The 17,421-nt window shown below is 46.2% G+C and overlaps 1 protein-coding gene across 1 annotated transcript in view; it reads right to left on the minus strand.

Annotated features, from left to right (window-relative positions):
• usp18 (ubiquitin specific peptidase 18) overlaps window positions 1-17,421 on the minus strand; it is a 68,379-nt gene that overhangs the window by 47,965 nt on the left and 2,993 nt on the right. The window contains exons 3-6 of the mRNA XM_043716262.1: window positions 13,942-14,009; window positions 6,785-6,950; window positions 3,489-3,585; window positions 1,040-1,182 (exon numbers count right to left, since the gene is read on the minus strand). Coding sequence (XP_043572197.1) covers window positions 1,040-1,182; window positions 3,489-3,585; window positions 6,785-6,950; window positions 13,942-14,009 — 474 coding nt within the window. The remainder of the gene's footprint in view (window positions 1-1,039; window positions 1,183-3,488; window positions 3,586-6,784; window positions 6,951-13,941; window positions 14,010-17,421) is intronic.

Genomic DNA, 17,421 nt, shown 5'->3' on the forward strand with positions numbered 1-17,421 from the left:
TAGAATGAGAGACATACAGAGAGAGGGGTTGAGAGAGATGGAGAGAAAGTGAGATACATACAGAGAGAGAGAAAGGGAGATATAGAGACAGAGACAGACATATAGAGATTTAAAAAAGGGGAGACACAGGAAAACAGAGGGAGTTGGAAGTGATATTCAGAGAGAGAGAGGAAGAGCGGTAGAGAGCAGCAAAGAGAGACATAAGGATAGACAGACAGAGAGAGACACCGAGACAAAGAAAGATATGAGACAGAAAAGGCATAGAAGAAGAAGATGTGCCATAAAGTCATACATTCCAGTTCTTAGTTAGATGTTAGAATCCCTACAGTATGGAAATAGGCCCTTCGGCCCAAAAAGACCACACTGACCCTCTGAAGAGTAACCCACCCAGACCCCTTCCCCTACCTTATATTTACCCCTGACTAATGCACCTAACACTAGGGCAATTTAGCATGGCCAATTCACCTGACCTACACATCTTTGGACTGTGGGAGGAAACCGCAGCACCCAGAGGAAACCCATGCAGACACGGGGAGAACGTGCAAACTCTACACAGTCAGTCACCCGAGGCTGGAATCGAACCTGAGACCCTGGTGCTTTGAGGCACCACTGAGCCACTAATCTAGCTGATTACTCCGGGGCAGTAGAGGCTGGTTTTGAATGAATGGTAAACCCTCTCAGATGAATATAAAAGATTCAATGGCAATATTCAAGCAATAAACCCTGTTGCCTTGCTCAATATTTATCCATTAACTGATATCACATGAAAACATTCTTTGAGCTTGGTCAGATTGGACTGATTGTTACATTCCTTACATTAAAAGTACAATTCAAACAGATACATCAATGACTGGAAAGTTCTCTGGAACATTTTGAAACTCAACAGAAATGCAAGTCCCTCCTATAATTGGTTAAATGTCCTTCTTGTGATTGCATTTCAGTTACACAACCTGAATCGTTCAGGAACAATTCGCTCTGGGAGTAAGTACAAGGCTCCATTCCAAGCACTATCTGTTATTTGAGAACAGTAGTGACATACCTTTCACATGGTTCAGCTTGAGACAGTGAAGAAACATCTCCGCGCTCACTTGACCAGACTTTGAGGTCTGCATCTGGTCAAACAATCGACACATGTGGTAAGGGACGTTCCTCAGATTAACATTCTTTTCCATCTGTTCCCACCTGGAACAAACCGGGAGAGATAACATTCCAGGCTGGATGTGCAAATACAGTAGGATGGGACTGACAGGTCTGCTGTATGTACATTCCACCATCAGGCCAGCTTTCCACCCCAGTCTATTGCCTCAGATGTCACTGTCTTTACCCTATAATAGGAGAAGTGAATGATATGCATATTCTCCTCTGAGCTACACTCCATCCTGACAACCATATTGCCTTGGCTTTCCTATCACTGGAACAAAATCCTGGAACTCTCAGCATTGTGAGGAACTACTGCTGGAGTGTTGCACCCAGGAGCAAGTCTGACTTACTGCAAGGGACACCAGCCATGGAGAGGGCAAGGAGGCAGTTTCCCAACCCCGTAACAGCTGGAACCAGCATCAAACCCTCAGATCTCAGGCCTGATTTGATCCACTCTGGCCCACCAGATCGGTGAACTCTCCATCCATAACCACAAGACCCGAGACCACCTCTCAGATCAGTTACCCCTTTCGCCACTGATTCTCAAAGACATACAAGTCTAGTCGGGTTAAACTGTCCTCATCATTCCTCCCTTGAAACCTTGGTATTATTCTGGTCAACCCTCACTCAATTTCTATTTTCATTTTTATAAATTCAGCATCCACAGTTTTTTGTTTCAGCTTATGAGTTGGCCACATTACTGTGAGTCTGGAATCATATGGGTGGGAGGGTTCCTTTTCTTTAATTCATTCACGGGATGAGGGTGTCACTGGCTAGACCAGCATTCATTGCCCTAATTACCCAGAGAATTAACAGTCAACTACATTGCTGTGGGTCTGGAGTCACATGTAGGGCTCAAAAAGATGGCAGTTTCCATCCGTAAAGGACATTAGTGAACCAGATGGGTTTTTCTGATAACCAACAATGGATTCATGATCATCACCAGACTCTTAATTCCAGATTTTTATTGAATTCAAGTTCCACCAACTGCCATGGCAGGTTTCGAATCCATGTTCCCGGAACATGACCTGGGTTTCTGGATTAACAGTCAAGACCATCATATTCCCTCAAGGGCATTAGTGAATCAGTGGGTTGCTATGAGAAGCGACAGTGGTCACTATTACAACAGATTTTTAAACTAATTTTTAATTCCAGAAACCACCAGCATCCCCATGTTGGTGTGTGTGGGAGCTTGTTGTATGTTAATCTACAGTGTATTCGTGCTTTGCAACTGCTCTGCATAGACATGGCAATTAGCGGTGGCCAATGAATACTGGCCTCGTCAGAGACAGCCACATCCTGTGAGTTAATTTTAAAAAAATAATTAAAATATGAGGCAAAATTATTTTCATCTAGAGGGTAATGGGTGGCAAGGTGGCTCAGTGGTTAGCACTGCTGCCTCACAGTGCCAGGTACCCAGGTTTGATCCCAGCCTTGGTCAACTGTCTGTGTGGAGTTTGCACATTCTCCCTGTGTCTGCGTGGGTGTGCTCTGGTTTCCTCCCACAGTCCAAGAATGTGCAGATTAGGTGAACTGGCCATGCTAAATTGCCCATAGTGTTCAGTGACATTGTAGAGTGAGAGATCAAAGTCAAAAAGTGTGGCACTGGAAACGCACAGCAGGTCAGGCAGCATCTGAGGGGCAGGAGTACCGACGTTGCAGGTATAAGCCCTTCATCAGGAATGGCTTCATCAGGAATTCCTGAAGAAGGGCTTATGCCTGAAACATCAACTCTCCTGCTCCTCAGATGCTGCCTGATCTGCTGTGCGCTTCCAGAGCCACACTTTTCGACTCGAATGTAGAGTAATAGCGTAGGGGAATGGGTCTGGGTAGGTTACTCTTCGGAGGGTCGGTGTGGACTTGTTGGGCTAAAGGGCCTGTTTCCAGACTGTAGGGATTCTATGATTCTACACCACCTGGGAGGTTAGTTGAAGCAACCTTCAAAACCTAAAGCCTTCAAAAAGTACTTTGTATGAGACTTGGAGTGTTGTGGCATTCAAAGCTATGGGTCTACTGCTGCAAAGTGGAATTAGTGTAGCTGGTCAAATCCCTGAGTCTCCAGGACAGCCTTCTCCAATTGACACAAACCACCCAGACTGTCTGCAACAATGCATGAGCTCCTTCACGCTTGGCTCAATGTGCTCATGTGTTGTAACACAGACTGTAATTTAATCTCTACTCTTGTAACCTGAAAGTGAACCTCCCTCTACTCTGAAACAGAAGGTGAAGTCCCCATCAAACTTCTCAGCACAGTTATAAACAGAGTGTGTGTACTAAGTGTGACCAGAAGTGAATGTTTCAATGGCCACCATTGCTGCCTGTTGTGAGAATGAACGTGTAATACATACCGCTGTAGTGTGGATGTGAATTCAGGAGTTAGGTAGAAGCTCTGGAGCAGTACGTTGACACAGCAGGTCAGGCCACCATTAGACAGCCCCACTAAACCTGAGAGAAGACACACACAGTTAGCCGTGTCTTCCCTTGAATATAGCAAACACTTGGACAATTCAACTTGTTGAGCTGTACAATCACTCATCTGCGAGAGTGAAAAGGAGAGAAAAGGAGAGAAAGAGAGAAAAGAGAGAAATGGAGGGAGGTGGGGGGTGTCGTTACTGGGACAGCCAAGAAAACAGCAAAGAACTTGCTGAGAGTGGAAGAGAGTTAGACATTGCTGAGAGGCAAGTCAATGTAAGATGACATGATAGATGAACTCAGCCTCACATGCACTCCATTGGCAGGTATGAATCCTGGATGTCAGGGATATCAAGACTTTGGTAAAGAAAAACAAGGAAGCTTATGTTGGGTACAGCACATGTAAAACAAGGAGGCACTTTAAAAACATAGAGTGCAGGATGTTGCTTAAAAAGAAAATATCTTTGGCTGATGTGATCAAGTAAAACTCAAAGCATTTTGTAAGTATGTTAAAAGTAAGGATTATCAGGGAAAGAGTGGGACCTATTAGAGACCAAAAGGGCAAAACTGTGAGGGGAGACAGTGGATGTAGATGGGTATGTCTCACCTGTATTCACAAAGGAGAAAGACATTGTAGCTGGGGATATCATTTTGAAAGGTAAGGTCCGAGAGCATGTTAAGATGAATATGGAGGAGGTATGAGATGTTTTAATGGGCATAAAGGTGCATAAATTCCCAGGGCCTGATGAGATATATCTCAGGTCACTATGGGAGCCAAGGGAGAATATTGGTGGGGCTCAGGCAGAGATACTTAATACCTGGCATTAGTGGCAGGGAAGCTGCTGAAGAAGTTACTGAGGGATTGGACCTATTCCCATTTAAAAGAAAATAGTCTTATCAGTGATAGGCAACATGGTTTTGTGCAGGGAAGATCATGTCTTACCAATTTAATAGAATTCTTTGAGGAAGTGACAAAGTTGTTTGAGGCAAGAGCTGCAGATGTCATATACATGAACTTCAGTAAGGTGTTTCATAAGTGAATTCGCATGGGGTCCAGACTGTACTAGCTAGATGGATAAAGAACTGGCTGGGCAACAGGAGACAGAGAGTAGTAGTGGAAGAGAGTTTCTCAAAATGGAGATCTGTGACCAGTGGTGTTCCACAGGGATTCGTGCTGGGATCACTGTTGATTGTGAGAAACATAAATGATCTGGAGGAAGATATAAGTGGTCTGATTAGCAAGTTTGCAGGTTATACTAAGATTGTGGAATAGCAGATAGTAAAGGGGACTCTCAAATAATACAGCAAAATATAGATAGATTGGAGAGTTGGGCACAGAAATGGCAGATGGAGTTCATTCTGGTTAAATGCTAGGTAATGCATTTTGGAAGATCCAATTCAAGAGAGAACGAAATGGTAAATGGAAGAGCCCTGGGGAAAATTGATGTACAGAGATATCTGGGTGTTCAGGTCCATTGTTCCCTGAAGGTGGAAACGTAGGTCGATAGAGTGGTCAAGAAGGCATACAGCTTGCTTTCCTTCATCGGACGGGGCATTGAGTACAAGGGTTGGCAGGTCATATTACAGTCGTATAGGACTTTGGTTCTGCTCAGTTTGGAATACTGTGTACAGTTCTGGCTACCACATTACCAAAAGGATGTGGATGCTTTGGAGAGGGTGCAGAGGAGGTTCATCAGGATGCTGCCCGGTATGGAGGGCACTATGAAGAGAGGTTGAGTAGAATGGACTGCCAGCAGTGGCAGTAGAGTCAGATACATTAGGGACATTTAAGCGACTCTTGGATAGGCACATGGATGATAGTAAGATGAAGGGTATGTAGGTTAGTTTGGTCTTAGAGTAGGATAAAAGGTCAGCACAACCCCAAAGGCAGAAAAGCCTGTACTATGCTATCCTGTTCTATGTTCAAATGGTGATGGTAGAGGATTGTTTTTGTGACTGGAAGTCTGTGACCAGCGGTGCACCACAGAGATCGGTGCTGGGATCCTTGTTATTTGTCATGGACCTGAATGACCTGCATGTGAATGCAAAAGGTCTAATTAATAAGTTTGCAGATGACCCGAAAATTGGTGATGTTAATAGTGAAGAAGATGGTCTCAGGCTACAGTCTAATATTGATCAGCTGGTAAATTGGGCAGAAAACTGGCAGATAGAATTTAATCATGATAAGTGTGAGGTGATGTATTTTTGGAGGTATAATAAGGGAGGGATGTACACAATGAATGGTAGATCCCTAAGAGTACTGAGGAAGGTGGCAGCTCAGGTAGACAGGGTAATGAAGAAGGCATACAGGTTGCTCACCTTCATTAGCTGGGGTCTGGAATATAGAAGCAAAGGAGCCTTGTTACAACTTTATAAAACATTGGTTAGGCCACAGATGGAATGGTGTGGGCAGTTCTGGTCACTGCATTGTCAGAAGGACGTGACTGAACCAGAGAGGATGCAGAGGAGGTTCACCAGGATATTGACTGGGTTGAAAAGTCATCCACGAGGAGAGACTGGATAGTAGGGGATTGTTTTCCTTGGAGCAGAGGAGGCTGGGGGGAGGAAATCTGACTGAGATATACAACATTATGAGAGGCACAGACAGGATAGAACATGAGAATCTCTTCCAGTGGCAGACTTGTCTCAGACCAAAGGGCATAAGTTTTAAGTGAGGAGTAAGTGGCTTAGGGGGAATCTGAGGAAAGATGTTTCACCCAGAGGGTGGTAGTAGTATGGAATACTCTGACTGAGAGAGTGGTGGAGGCAAGTACTCTTGCAACATTTAAGGGGCATTTGGACAAATGGCATTTGCCATGGCTTAACAGGCTTTAGACAAGTGCAGGTAAACATGTAGCTTGGTGTATGTGGGTCAGCATAGACATGATGGGCTGAAGTGCCTGGTACTCATGTAAGACTCAAGGACTAATCCCAGAGGTAGATCTCAGGGTCAGGCAACAATCAATCCCAGAATGAGGAAGCATTGGATTCCAGAGTCAGAGAGAGGATCCGATCCCAGAGTCAGGGAGCAATCAATCCCAGAAATGAGGGCGTGATGGATTCCAGAATCAGAGAGAGGACCAATCTCAGATTTGGGGAGAGGTTGATCCCAGAGTCAGGAGGGATCCAGTATCCAGGGGACAACCAGGAGATAACGAATGATAGACCTAGAGCCAGGATAGAAATTGTACGAAAGAAAATGACAGTCGAGCAGTAACACACAGAGAATTACCATTTTTGAACTTGCCACAGGAGTAGGGCCATGGAGACTTCAGCTGGCTTGGCCCTTCCTCCATATCCAGGCATCTAGCGATTGGCTCATCAGGAGAGTTTGCCACTGATTGCTGGGATTTCGCTTTCTTCCCAGACGCATCCTGTGTGCTGCACATGCCAACGTCCTGTGATAATATAACATTCAGGGCACATTCACTTCCAAACAGTTGGCTGTTAAATGCAATTCTGCACAGAATTCGGAGTTTTTGAAGAACTCAGTGAGAACAGTTTAAGGGTTACTGACCAAGAAGGGCAACGGGCAGTAAGACTGGAAGCTGGTGTGTGTGAGAGCATGAGTATACTGAGACTCTCCAACCAGGTGCTGTACTCCCTGCTTTGAAACAGCAGGCGAGGCCAAGGTGGAGAGAGGGAGTGCTTCAGGGATACCCTCAAGGCCTCACTGACAAAGTGCAGCATTCCCACAGACAATTGGGAATCATTGGCCCAAGACCGTCAAAAGTGAAGGAGGAGAATCAGGGAAGGCGTCAAGCATGGCGGCACGGTGGCACAGTGGTTAGCACTGCTGCCTCACAGCGCCTGAGACCCGGGTTCAATTCCCGACTCAGGCAACTGACTGTGTGGAGTTTGCACGTTCTCCCCGTGTCTGCGTGGGTTTCCTCCGGGTGCTCTGGTTTCCTCCCACAGTCCAAAGATGTGCAGGTCAGGTGAATTGGCCATGCTAAAATTGCCCCTAGTGTTAGGTAAGGGGTAAATGTAGGGGTATGGGTGGGTTGCGCTTTGGCGGGTCAGTGTGGACTTGTTGGGCCGAAGGGCCTGTTTCCACACTGTAAGTAATCTAATCTAATGTAATCACCACGGGACCTTCCGTCAGGAAGAAGCAGAAGCCAGGAGAGAACAGCGTTAAGGAGTGTGCTGCCATAGCAACACTCAACCCACCCCTTCCCATGACAACCTTCTGCCTCAAGTGTAACAGAGCCTGCAGTAGCTGCGTCAAATTTTACGGCCACCCATCCATCCAGCCTCCCTGAGAGTGGAAGAGTCATCCTTATCTGTGAGAGAGACCGCTGATGAATGAATGATACTATAATTGAACAGCCTATGGAATACATCAACAAGCAAAACATGATCAAGACAGTTCCCACAGATTTATCAGTAATTCCCCCAGATGATAATTATACTGTAGGTCATCAAATCTGAGATGAATGAGAAATCAATGTGATAGGATTGTCTTGATCACTTTTTGCTGTTTGATGTGCACTGTATGATGTTCAATCACAGTTTATTCCCCAAATTTACTATATGTTGATTCAGGGTCTTTAAACTAAGTTGCACATTTATTGTAGATTTTCTGTTTAGAAGCACTGTCCAGTAAAGTTAATTGCTGTTTGTTCAAAACCATGGAATGTTGGGGTTTGATTATTTCAGCAAGCCCCTGAACTTCTCACATTATCTACTTTAAAAATAAAAGTTACTGGAGCCAGCTCGAATTTAACTAGGAGAATGTGAGGACTGCAGTTGCTGGAGATCAGGGTTGAGAGTGTGGTGCTAGGAAAACACAGCAGGTCAGGCAGCATCCAAGGAGCAGGAGAATCGACGTTTCGGCCATAAGCCCTTCATCAGTTCCTGGTCAGGGAGCTGAACCATGAGTTCTTGTTAAGGCAGAGGACAAAGGTGCTGGCCATACACAGGACTGGAAACTTCAGGAGAGGTGAAACAATGTGTCACTGCAAATGGTGTGTACAGGATTAATATCACTGTGCACAGTGCATACAGTGTGTCATTGTACTCACTGTATACAGTATAGAATCTCTGTTCCTGTTTTTCATTGTATCTTTAAAGGAGAGATTTGCTTCCTGAAGGAATTTTTGGTCAGTTGCTGATGGAGTAAAGTAGGGAAGGTTCAGGCTATTGGATATTTTGGACTGTTACAATCTGACTCCAGACTGACAAAATAATGTTAAATTCTGGATGGGGTCAAGAGTGTAGTATGGAAAAGCACAGCAGGTCAGGCAGCATCCAAGGAAGGCATTAATCCTGATGAAGGGCTTATGTCCGAAATATTGACTCTCCTGTTCCTCGGCTATTGTCTGACCTGCTGTGCTTTTCCAGCACCACATTCTTGACTCTGATCTCCAGCATCTGCAGTCCTCCCTGACCAAGAAGCTCAATGAAAACCCAGTCGAAAGCCTGCAGTGCTGAGGACAAATTACTGAAGTGCTGGGAAATTGGTTCAGTGACAGGGGCTTAAAGTAGGGATAGTGAGTAGATACTCAAGTTGGCAGGATGTGACCAATGGTGCCCTACAAGGATCTGTGTTAGTGCCTCACTTATTTGCATTCATTCATTTTTATTAATTTAAACAGTGAGTAGGTCATTGAGTCATGGAAGTCTACAGCACAGAAAAATGTCCTTCAGGCCATCAAGTATATGTGTCAGTCAATAACAACCATCTAATAATTCTAAAGCAAGTTTTTCACCATTTGACCTTGTGTGCTTTGGCATCGCAAGTGTGCATCCAAACTGAACACCGACATAGAACATAGAACAGTACAGCACAGTACAGGCCCTTCGGCCCTCGATGTTGTGCCAACCTTTTATCCTATTCTAAGATCAAGCTAACCTACATACCCCTCATGTGCCTATCCAAAAATCACATAAATGTCCCTAATGCTGTGAGAGCATGGAATGCGTTGCCAGCAGCAGTTGTGGAAGCGAGGTCACTGGGGACATTTAAGAGACTGCTGGACATACATATGGTCACAGAAATTTGAGGGTTCATACATTATGTTTACCTTACATGAGGATCAATGGTCGGCACAACATCGTGTGCTGAAGAGCCTGTTCTGTGCTGCACTGTTCTATGTTTTATGTTCTAATGTATCTGACTCTACTACCACTGCTGGCAGTGCATTCCACGTACCCACCACTCTCTGTGTGAAGAACCTACCTCTGACATCTGCCCTAAACCTTCCTCCAATTGTGTCCCCACATGATATCCATTTCCGCCCTGGGAAAATGTCTCTGGCTATCCGATCTATCTATGCCTTTCATCATCTTGTACACCTCTAATGAGAAAAGCCCTAGCTCCCTCAACCTTTCTTCAGAAGACATGCCCTCCAGTCCAGGCAGCGTCCTGGTAAATCTCCTCCGCACCTTCTTTAAAGCTTCTACATCCTTCCCGTAATGAGGCGATCAGAACTGAACACAATATTCCAAGTGTGGTCTAACCTGGACTCCATAAAGCTGCAGCATAACCTCGCGGCTCTTAAACACAATTCCCCTGCTAATGAAAGCCAACACACCATACGCCTCCTTAACAACTCTATCAACCTGGGTGGCAACTTTGAGGGATCTATGGACATACACCCCAAGATCCTTCTGTTCCTCCACACTGCCAAGAATCCTGCCTTTAACCCTGTATTCTGCATTCAAATTTGACCTTCCAAAGTGAATCACTTCACACTTTTCCAGGTTGAACTCCATCTGCCACTTATCAGCCCAGCTCTGCAGCCTGTCAATGTCCTCTTGCAACCTACAACAGCCCTCCACACTATCCACCACTCCACTTCTTAAGTACTTCTTAAATGTTATAAGACTTTCTGCTCCTACCACCCTCACAGGCCATAGCCAGAGTGTTATGTGCGATTCTGGAATCCACATTACTGGAGGGAGAGCACTGGAGAGGATGCAGAGGAGATTTACCAGGATGTTGCCTGGGCTGGCGAGTTTCAGTGATGATGAGAGATTGGACAGGTTTGCTTGCTTTCCATAGAGCAGAGGAGAGGGGACATGATTGAGATGTATAAAATAATGAGGGGCATAGTTAGGGTAAGCAGTCCTTCCCTTGATGGAAGGATCAATGACCTTGGGGTATAGATTTTAGGCAAGGGACAGAAGGTTTAGAGCAGACGTGACGATAAACAGAAGATGGTGGGGATTTGGAACTCACAACGTTATTTATCAATGGCTCAGATAATGGCATCAAACTTCTTATATCCAAATTTGCAAAAGGACTCAAATTTAGGCAGAATTGTAGACAGTGTAGATGATACCATAACGTTATAAACTAATTCTGAAGAAGGGTCACTAGATGTAAAGTATTAACTCTGTTACCCTCTCCGCTGATGTTGCCAGACCTACTGAATTTCTCTAATAATTTCTGTTTTGTGTTTCAGATTTCTAGCGTCCACAGTTCTGAATTTTATTTACACAAATTAGGTCTGTTTTCTCTAGAATTTAGAAGGTTAAGGGCTGATCTGATTGAAGTCTTCAAAATATTAACAAAAAAAGGCAGGGTAGACAAAGATAAACTATTTCGACTGGTTGGGGATTGTAGAAAAATAGGGGGCATATTCTGAGAACTAAGGCCAGTCTGTTCAGGAGACATGTTAGGAAGCACTCCGACACAGAAAGGATGGTTGATGTTTGGAACTCTCTTCCACAGATGGCAGTTGTCAATTTTAAATCTGGGATGGATATTTTTTGTTAAGCAAAGGTATTGAGGGATATGGGCCAATGGCAGGTATATGGAGTCAGGTCACAGATCAGCTGTGTTCTCATTGAATGGTGGAACAGGCTTGAGGAGCCGAATTGTCTACAGGGCGACCTTGATTATCCGAACTTCAGCTTATTCAAACAAGATCTCAAGGTCCCGATGCTTGGGTAAACTGTATTATCCGAACATTCAATTATCCAAATGAAATACTCCCCACACATGTCATTCTGGAGCAAACCCATACAGACACGGAAAAAGTGTGCATATTCCACACCCAGGGCTGGAATTGAACCCAGGATCCCTGGCGCTGTGAGGCAGCAGTGCCAACCACTGAGCCACTATGCCACCAGTTTACAAAGTGGATAGAGATTTAATGATCTGTTTGTTGGTCTGTACTCTTCATATCTGCTGTACCAGGGGCATAAGTTAAAACTAGCGAGACCAGATGAGGGATAGAGAGTTACAGTCAAGCACTGAGAATTTTCACAGCAATGGAACTGAATCCACAGCCTGTTCAACTTCATTATGGCAGGGCTCTGCTAGTGTCTCATCTCGGAGTATGAGCTTGCCCCATTACAGCAGCTATATCAGCAGCATGCTGGGGAGAATAGCTAAATGCAGCCCCTGTCATCTTGCTCTGTGACAAGTCCACATTCCAGATTTATCACCACCCTATCTGAGGCTGCAGTTCCCTGTTTGTCAGACAGGGAGTTCAAAGGATACTGGTGAAACACCTGGGTGTTTACAGACATTTAGGAATTTCATTGTCATTTTCCAAATTAGCAGGGTTTGTAAAACTTAGCTGTTAAAAGTGATATTAGCTTCCTGCCTCCTCACTCCTATACCTCAGGTTGGTTTCAGCCTCTGCATAGCAAGATCCCAAATCAGGACAGTGACGCAATATTCCAGTTTACACTGACTGCAGAGCAATGAACTCTGGGAAGTCAAGGTGGTGGAGGGGTACAGGTTAGCAAGGAGGTGACAGTGAGAAGGTAGACTGCTGGAATAAACAAGGCGGAAGGGGAGGTCTGCAGGATCATTCTGGAAACTAAATAGGAAAATTGAACACTTCCTGAGCATGAGGGGAAAAGTGAAGGGAATTTTATTCACTCAGCCACAGGGACTGGTCAAAACACTTTTTATATTAGTGACAACTATTTCTAAACAGAATCACAGGGAGTCAGATTGGGTTAATAAAGAATCAACCCAGACAATGAGTCCAGAAACCAACCTCTGCTCTGGAAATCCCTCTGCTTCCATTGACTGTAGGAACAGGAGTACTGCTTGGCACACCCTCCTCATTCCTGAAGAAGGGCTTATGCCCAAAACGTCGATTCTCCTGTTCCTTGGATGCTGCCTGACCTGCTGCGCTTTTCCAGCAACACATTTTTCAGCTCTGATCTCCAGCATCTGCAGACCTCACTTTCTCCACAGGAGTACAGGGCAACCTGAAGTTGAACAGGCTATGGATTCAGACATTTGCCTCGCGATTTACTTACTAAACAGTGGCTCAGTGGTTAGCACTGCTGCCTCACAGCGTTAGGGACCCGGGTTCGATTCCAGCCTCGAGCAACTGTCTGTGTGGAGCTTGCACATTCTCTGTGTGTCTGCGTGGGTTTCCTCCCACAATCCAAAAGATGTGCAGGTTGGTGCATTGACCATGCTAAACCCTCCATACTGTTCAGGGATATGTGGGTAGGTGCATTAGTTGGGGGTTAAATGCCGAGTGGGTTATTCTTCAGAGGGCCAGTGTGGACTTGTTGGGCCAAATGGCCTGTTTCCACACTATACGGATTCCATGATGAGAACCAAAGGCCGGAATGATTCCTAATTTCCCAGATCGTTGCTACACACTAACAAATCCCCCCTCAACCCAGTATCACCAAAAATCTCAAATTCCCACATCCTCTACGCTATCACCCCATCCCAGGAGAAATAAACCAACCCCACAGCTATCGGTCTGACACAGAGTAACTATAAGATTCCATAGGGAGGAAGTGAGGACTGCAGATGCTGGAGATCAGAGTCAAGAGTGGGGTACTAGAAAAGCACAGCAGGTCAGGCAGCATCTGAGGAGTAGGATGAGGCTCATTCCTGATAAAGGACTCTGACCCAAAACGTCGATTTTCCTGCTCCTCAGATGCTGCCTGACCTGCTGTGCTTTCCCAGCACCACACCAGATTCATATGAGCTTGCCTGGATAAAGAACGACACAAGACAAAGGGCTCCGAGACATGGCAGGGGAGGTTGGGGGATACGTTGGGGAGGGGGATGATCAGACAGTTCATCTCCATGGGAATCAGGTTGCAAAGGCAGCATAGGGCACATTATTAGTCACAGTAACTGGAAGCTACAGGGTAAAATCTGCTTGTTATTCTGGTTCCTGATGCCAATCCAGTGATTCCTAAATTCAGTTCAGTAACTCCTAATCCAAGTCCAGCAATTCCTAATCCGAGTCCAGCAATTCCTAATCCGAGTCCAGCAATTTCTAATTCCAGTCCAGCAATTCCTAATCCCAGTCCAGTAATTCCCAGTTTCAGTCAGACATTGACTTAGAGTATCAAAGCAGTCCCTTTGATGAACAGCCCCAAGTATCAAATCACCATCATTGAAGCATAAGCTCAGTTCTTTGGCTGGACAGAGAGAAATACTGAACATACCACCAGCCTCGTACTGCCTGTGGAATCCTTCCTTTTACTCCTTGGTATTTCCTCGTTGTCGTTGCATTCTGGACAGAAAATAAAAATAAGAGATAAAGACCGTAAGAAAACCATTAGAAATAGGACCAGGAGTGGGCTGTTCATCCCTGTAAACCTGCTCCACCCTTCACTAGGATCATAGCTGATCCAACATTCCTCATAACCATTACTGATCAAAAATCTATCCATCTCAGTCTTAAATATACACAAGGACTCTGCCCCCACAGCTCTCTCTGAGGCAAGGAGTTCCAAAGACTCACAACCCTCTGAGAGAAGAAATTTCTCCTCATCTGTATGTGAAATTGGTGGCCCTTTATTCCGAGACTGTGCCCTCTGGTGCTGGACTCTCCCATGGGGGAAGCATCCTCTCAGCATTTACGCTGTCAACCTCCTTAAGATCCGGAGATGCCGGGGTTGGACTGGGGTGGACAAAGTTAAAAATCACACCATACCAGGTTATAGTCCAACAGGTTTCATTGGAAGCACTAGCTTTCGGAGCGACGCTCCTTCATCAGGTGATAGTGGAGCTCCTTAAGAATTCTTTCTGTTTCAATGGGATCATCTCCCATTGTTCTAAACTCCAGTGAGGAGAGTTTCAACCTGTTTAGCCTTTGCTCATAAGGACAATCCCCCCCATATCTGGGACATCCTTATGAACCTGCTCTGAACTGCCTCCAAAGAAATTATATTTTTCCTTAAATAAAGGAACCAAACTGCTCTCAGCACTCCAGATGTGGTCTCACCAGCACCGTGTACAGTTGCAGTAAGATTTCCTTACTCTTATACTCCAACCCCCTTGAAATAAGGGCCAGCATTCCATTAGCCTTCCTGATTAACCTGCTGCCCCTGTTTTCTGTGTTTTGCACACAAATACCAGCAAGTCCTTTTGTGTTGCAGCTTTCTGCAGCATTTTTCCATTTATATCGCATCCTGTTCTTTTATCCCCCGTTCCAAATTGAATAACTTCAGATTTTTCCTTCCTTTATGATTGACTCCAGCAATTTCCTCACGATAGAAGTGTAACTAACTGGTCTTTAAGCCTCTGATGAGCTGGGAGTGACAGGCAAACATCATGTGGGTGTAACAGTCAGACCGCCCATGATTTGGGGGTAGCAGTCAGATGTTGCCTGTAAGTAGAGCATAACTGCCAGACTCCCTGACACTTGAGAATGATGGTCAAATTTCCTGTAAGTCGGAACAGACAGTCAGTCCTCCTATAAGTTGGGGAGTGACAAACAGACTCTTTCTAAGTTGGCGCAATTGAGGACTGCAGATGCTGGAGATCAGAGTCAAGATTAGAGTGGTGCTGGAAAAACACACAGTCAGGCAGCATCCGAGGAGCAGGAAAATCAGCGTTTCGGGCAAAAGACCTTTTCCTGATGAAGGACTTTTGCCCGAAATGTCGATTTTCCTGCTCCTCGGATGCTGCTTGACCTGCTGTGCTTTTCCAGCATAACTCTAATTTCCCTTTAAGTTGGCACTGACAGTCAGACCTCATGTTGGGAGTGTGACCTGACATCAGCTAAAGTAGCAGTCAGACCTTTATAACCCTGGAGTAACATTTAGTCTTCCACCTGAGTTGGGAATGATGGTGAGACCTATGAGGAGAAGGGTACTCCAGGGTACGCAGAAAGAACAGTCAGACCCTTGTGAGACACAACAAGATCTCCTCTAACCTGGGAGTGACACACTGTCCTCCTGTAACCTGGGAGGGACAGTCTGTCCTACTGTAACCTGTGAGCGACAGTCTGTCCTCCGGTAACCTGGGAGTGACAGTCTGTCCTCCTGTAACCTGGGAGTGCCAGTCAGTCCACCAGTAACCTGGGAGTGACGGTCTGTCCTCCTGTAACCTGGGAGTGACTGTCTGTCCTCCTGTAAGCTGGGAGTGACAGTCTGTCCTCCTGTAACCTGGGAGCGAATGTGTGTCCTCCTGTAACCTCGGAGTGACAGTCTGTCCTCCTGTAACCTGGGAGTGACTGTCAGTCCTCCTGTATCCTGGAAGAGACAGTCTGTCCTCCTGTAACCAGGGAGTGACTGTCAGTCCTCCTGCAACCTGGGAGCAACAGTGTCTCCTCCTGCAACCTGGGAGTGACAGACAGTCCTCCTGTAACCTGTCCACCTGTAACCTGGGAGTGACAGTCTGTCCTTCTGTAACCTGGGAGTGACAGTCTGTCCTCCTGTAACATGGGCGTGAGAGTCAATCTTTCTGTAATCTGGGAGTAACAGTCAGCCCTCTGCAACCTGGAGGTGACAGTCTGCCCTCCTGTAACCTGGGAGTGACAGTCTGTCCTCCTGTAACCTGGTAATGACAGTCTGTCCTCCTGCAACCTGGGAGTGACTGTCTGTCCTCCTGTAACCTGGGAGTGACAGTCTGTCCTCCTGTAACCTGGGAGCGACAGTCTGTCCTCCTGCAACCTGGGAGTGACAGTCTGTTCTCCTGTAAGCTGGGAGTGACAGTCTGTCCTCCTGTAACCAGGGAGTGAAAGTCTGTCCTCCTGTAACCTGGGAGCGACAGTCTGTCCTCCTGCAACCTGGGAGTGACAGTCAATCCTCCTGCAACCTGGGAGCGAAAGTCTGCCCTCCTGTAACCTGGTAATGACAGTCTGTCCTCCTGCAACCTGGGAGTGACTGTCTGCCCTCCATTAACCTGGGTGCGACAGTCTGTCCTCCTGTAACCTGGGAGCGACAGTCTGTACTCCTGTAACTTGGGAGTGACAGTCAATCCTCCTGCAACCTGGGAGTGACAGTCTGTCCTCCTGTAACCTGGGAGTGACAGTCAGTCCGCCTGTAACCTGGGAGTGACAGTCAGTCCACGTGTAACATGGGAGTGACAGTCTGTCCTCCTATAACCTGGGAGTGACAGTCAGTCCTCCTGCAACCTGGAAGTGACAGTCTGCCCTCCTGTAACCTGGGAGTGACAGTCAATCCTCCTGCAACCTGGGAGCGAAAGTCTGCCCTCCTGTAACCTGGTAATGACAGTCTGTCCTCCTGCAACCTGGGAGTGACAGTCAATCCTCCTGCAACCTGGGAGCGAAAGTCTGCCCTCCTGTAACCTGGTAATGACAGTCTGTCCTCCTGCAACCTGGGAGTGACAGTCAATCCTCCTGCAACCTGGGAGCGAAAGTCTGCCCTCCTGTAACCTGGTAATGACAGTCTGTCCTCCTGCAACCTGGGAGTGACAGTCAATCCTCCTGCAACCTGGGAGCGAAAGTCTGCCCTCCTGTAACCTGGTAATGACAGTCTGTCCTCCTGCAACCTGGGAGTGACAGTCAATCCTCCTGCAACCTGGGAGCGAAAGTCTGCCCTCCTGTAACCTGGTAATGACAGTCTGTCCTCCTGCAACCTGGGAGTGACAGTCAATCCTCCTGCAACCTGGGAGCGAAAGTCTGCCCTCCTGTAACCTGGTAATGACAGTCTGTCCTCCTGCAACCTGGGAGTGAC

This window comes from Chiloscyllium plagiosum, chromosome 26 (assembly GCF_004010195.1).
Source record: "Chiloscyllium plagiosum isolate BGI_BamShark_2017 chromosome 26, ASM401019v2, whole genome shotgun sequence".
NCBI classification, from domain to species: domain Eukaryota; kingdom Metazoa; phylum Chordata; class Chondrichthyes; order Orectolobiformes; family Hemiscylliidae; genus Chiloscyllium; species Chiloscyllium plagiosum.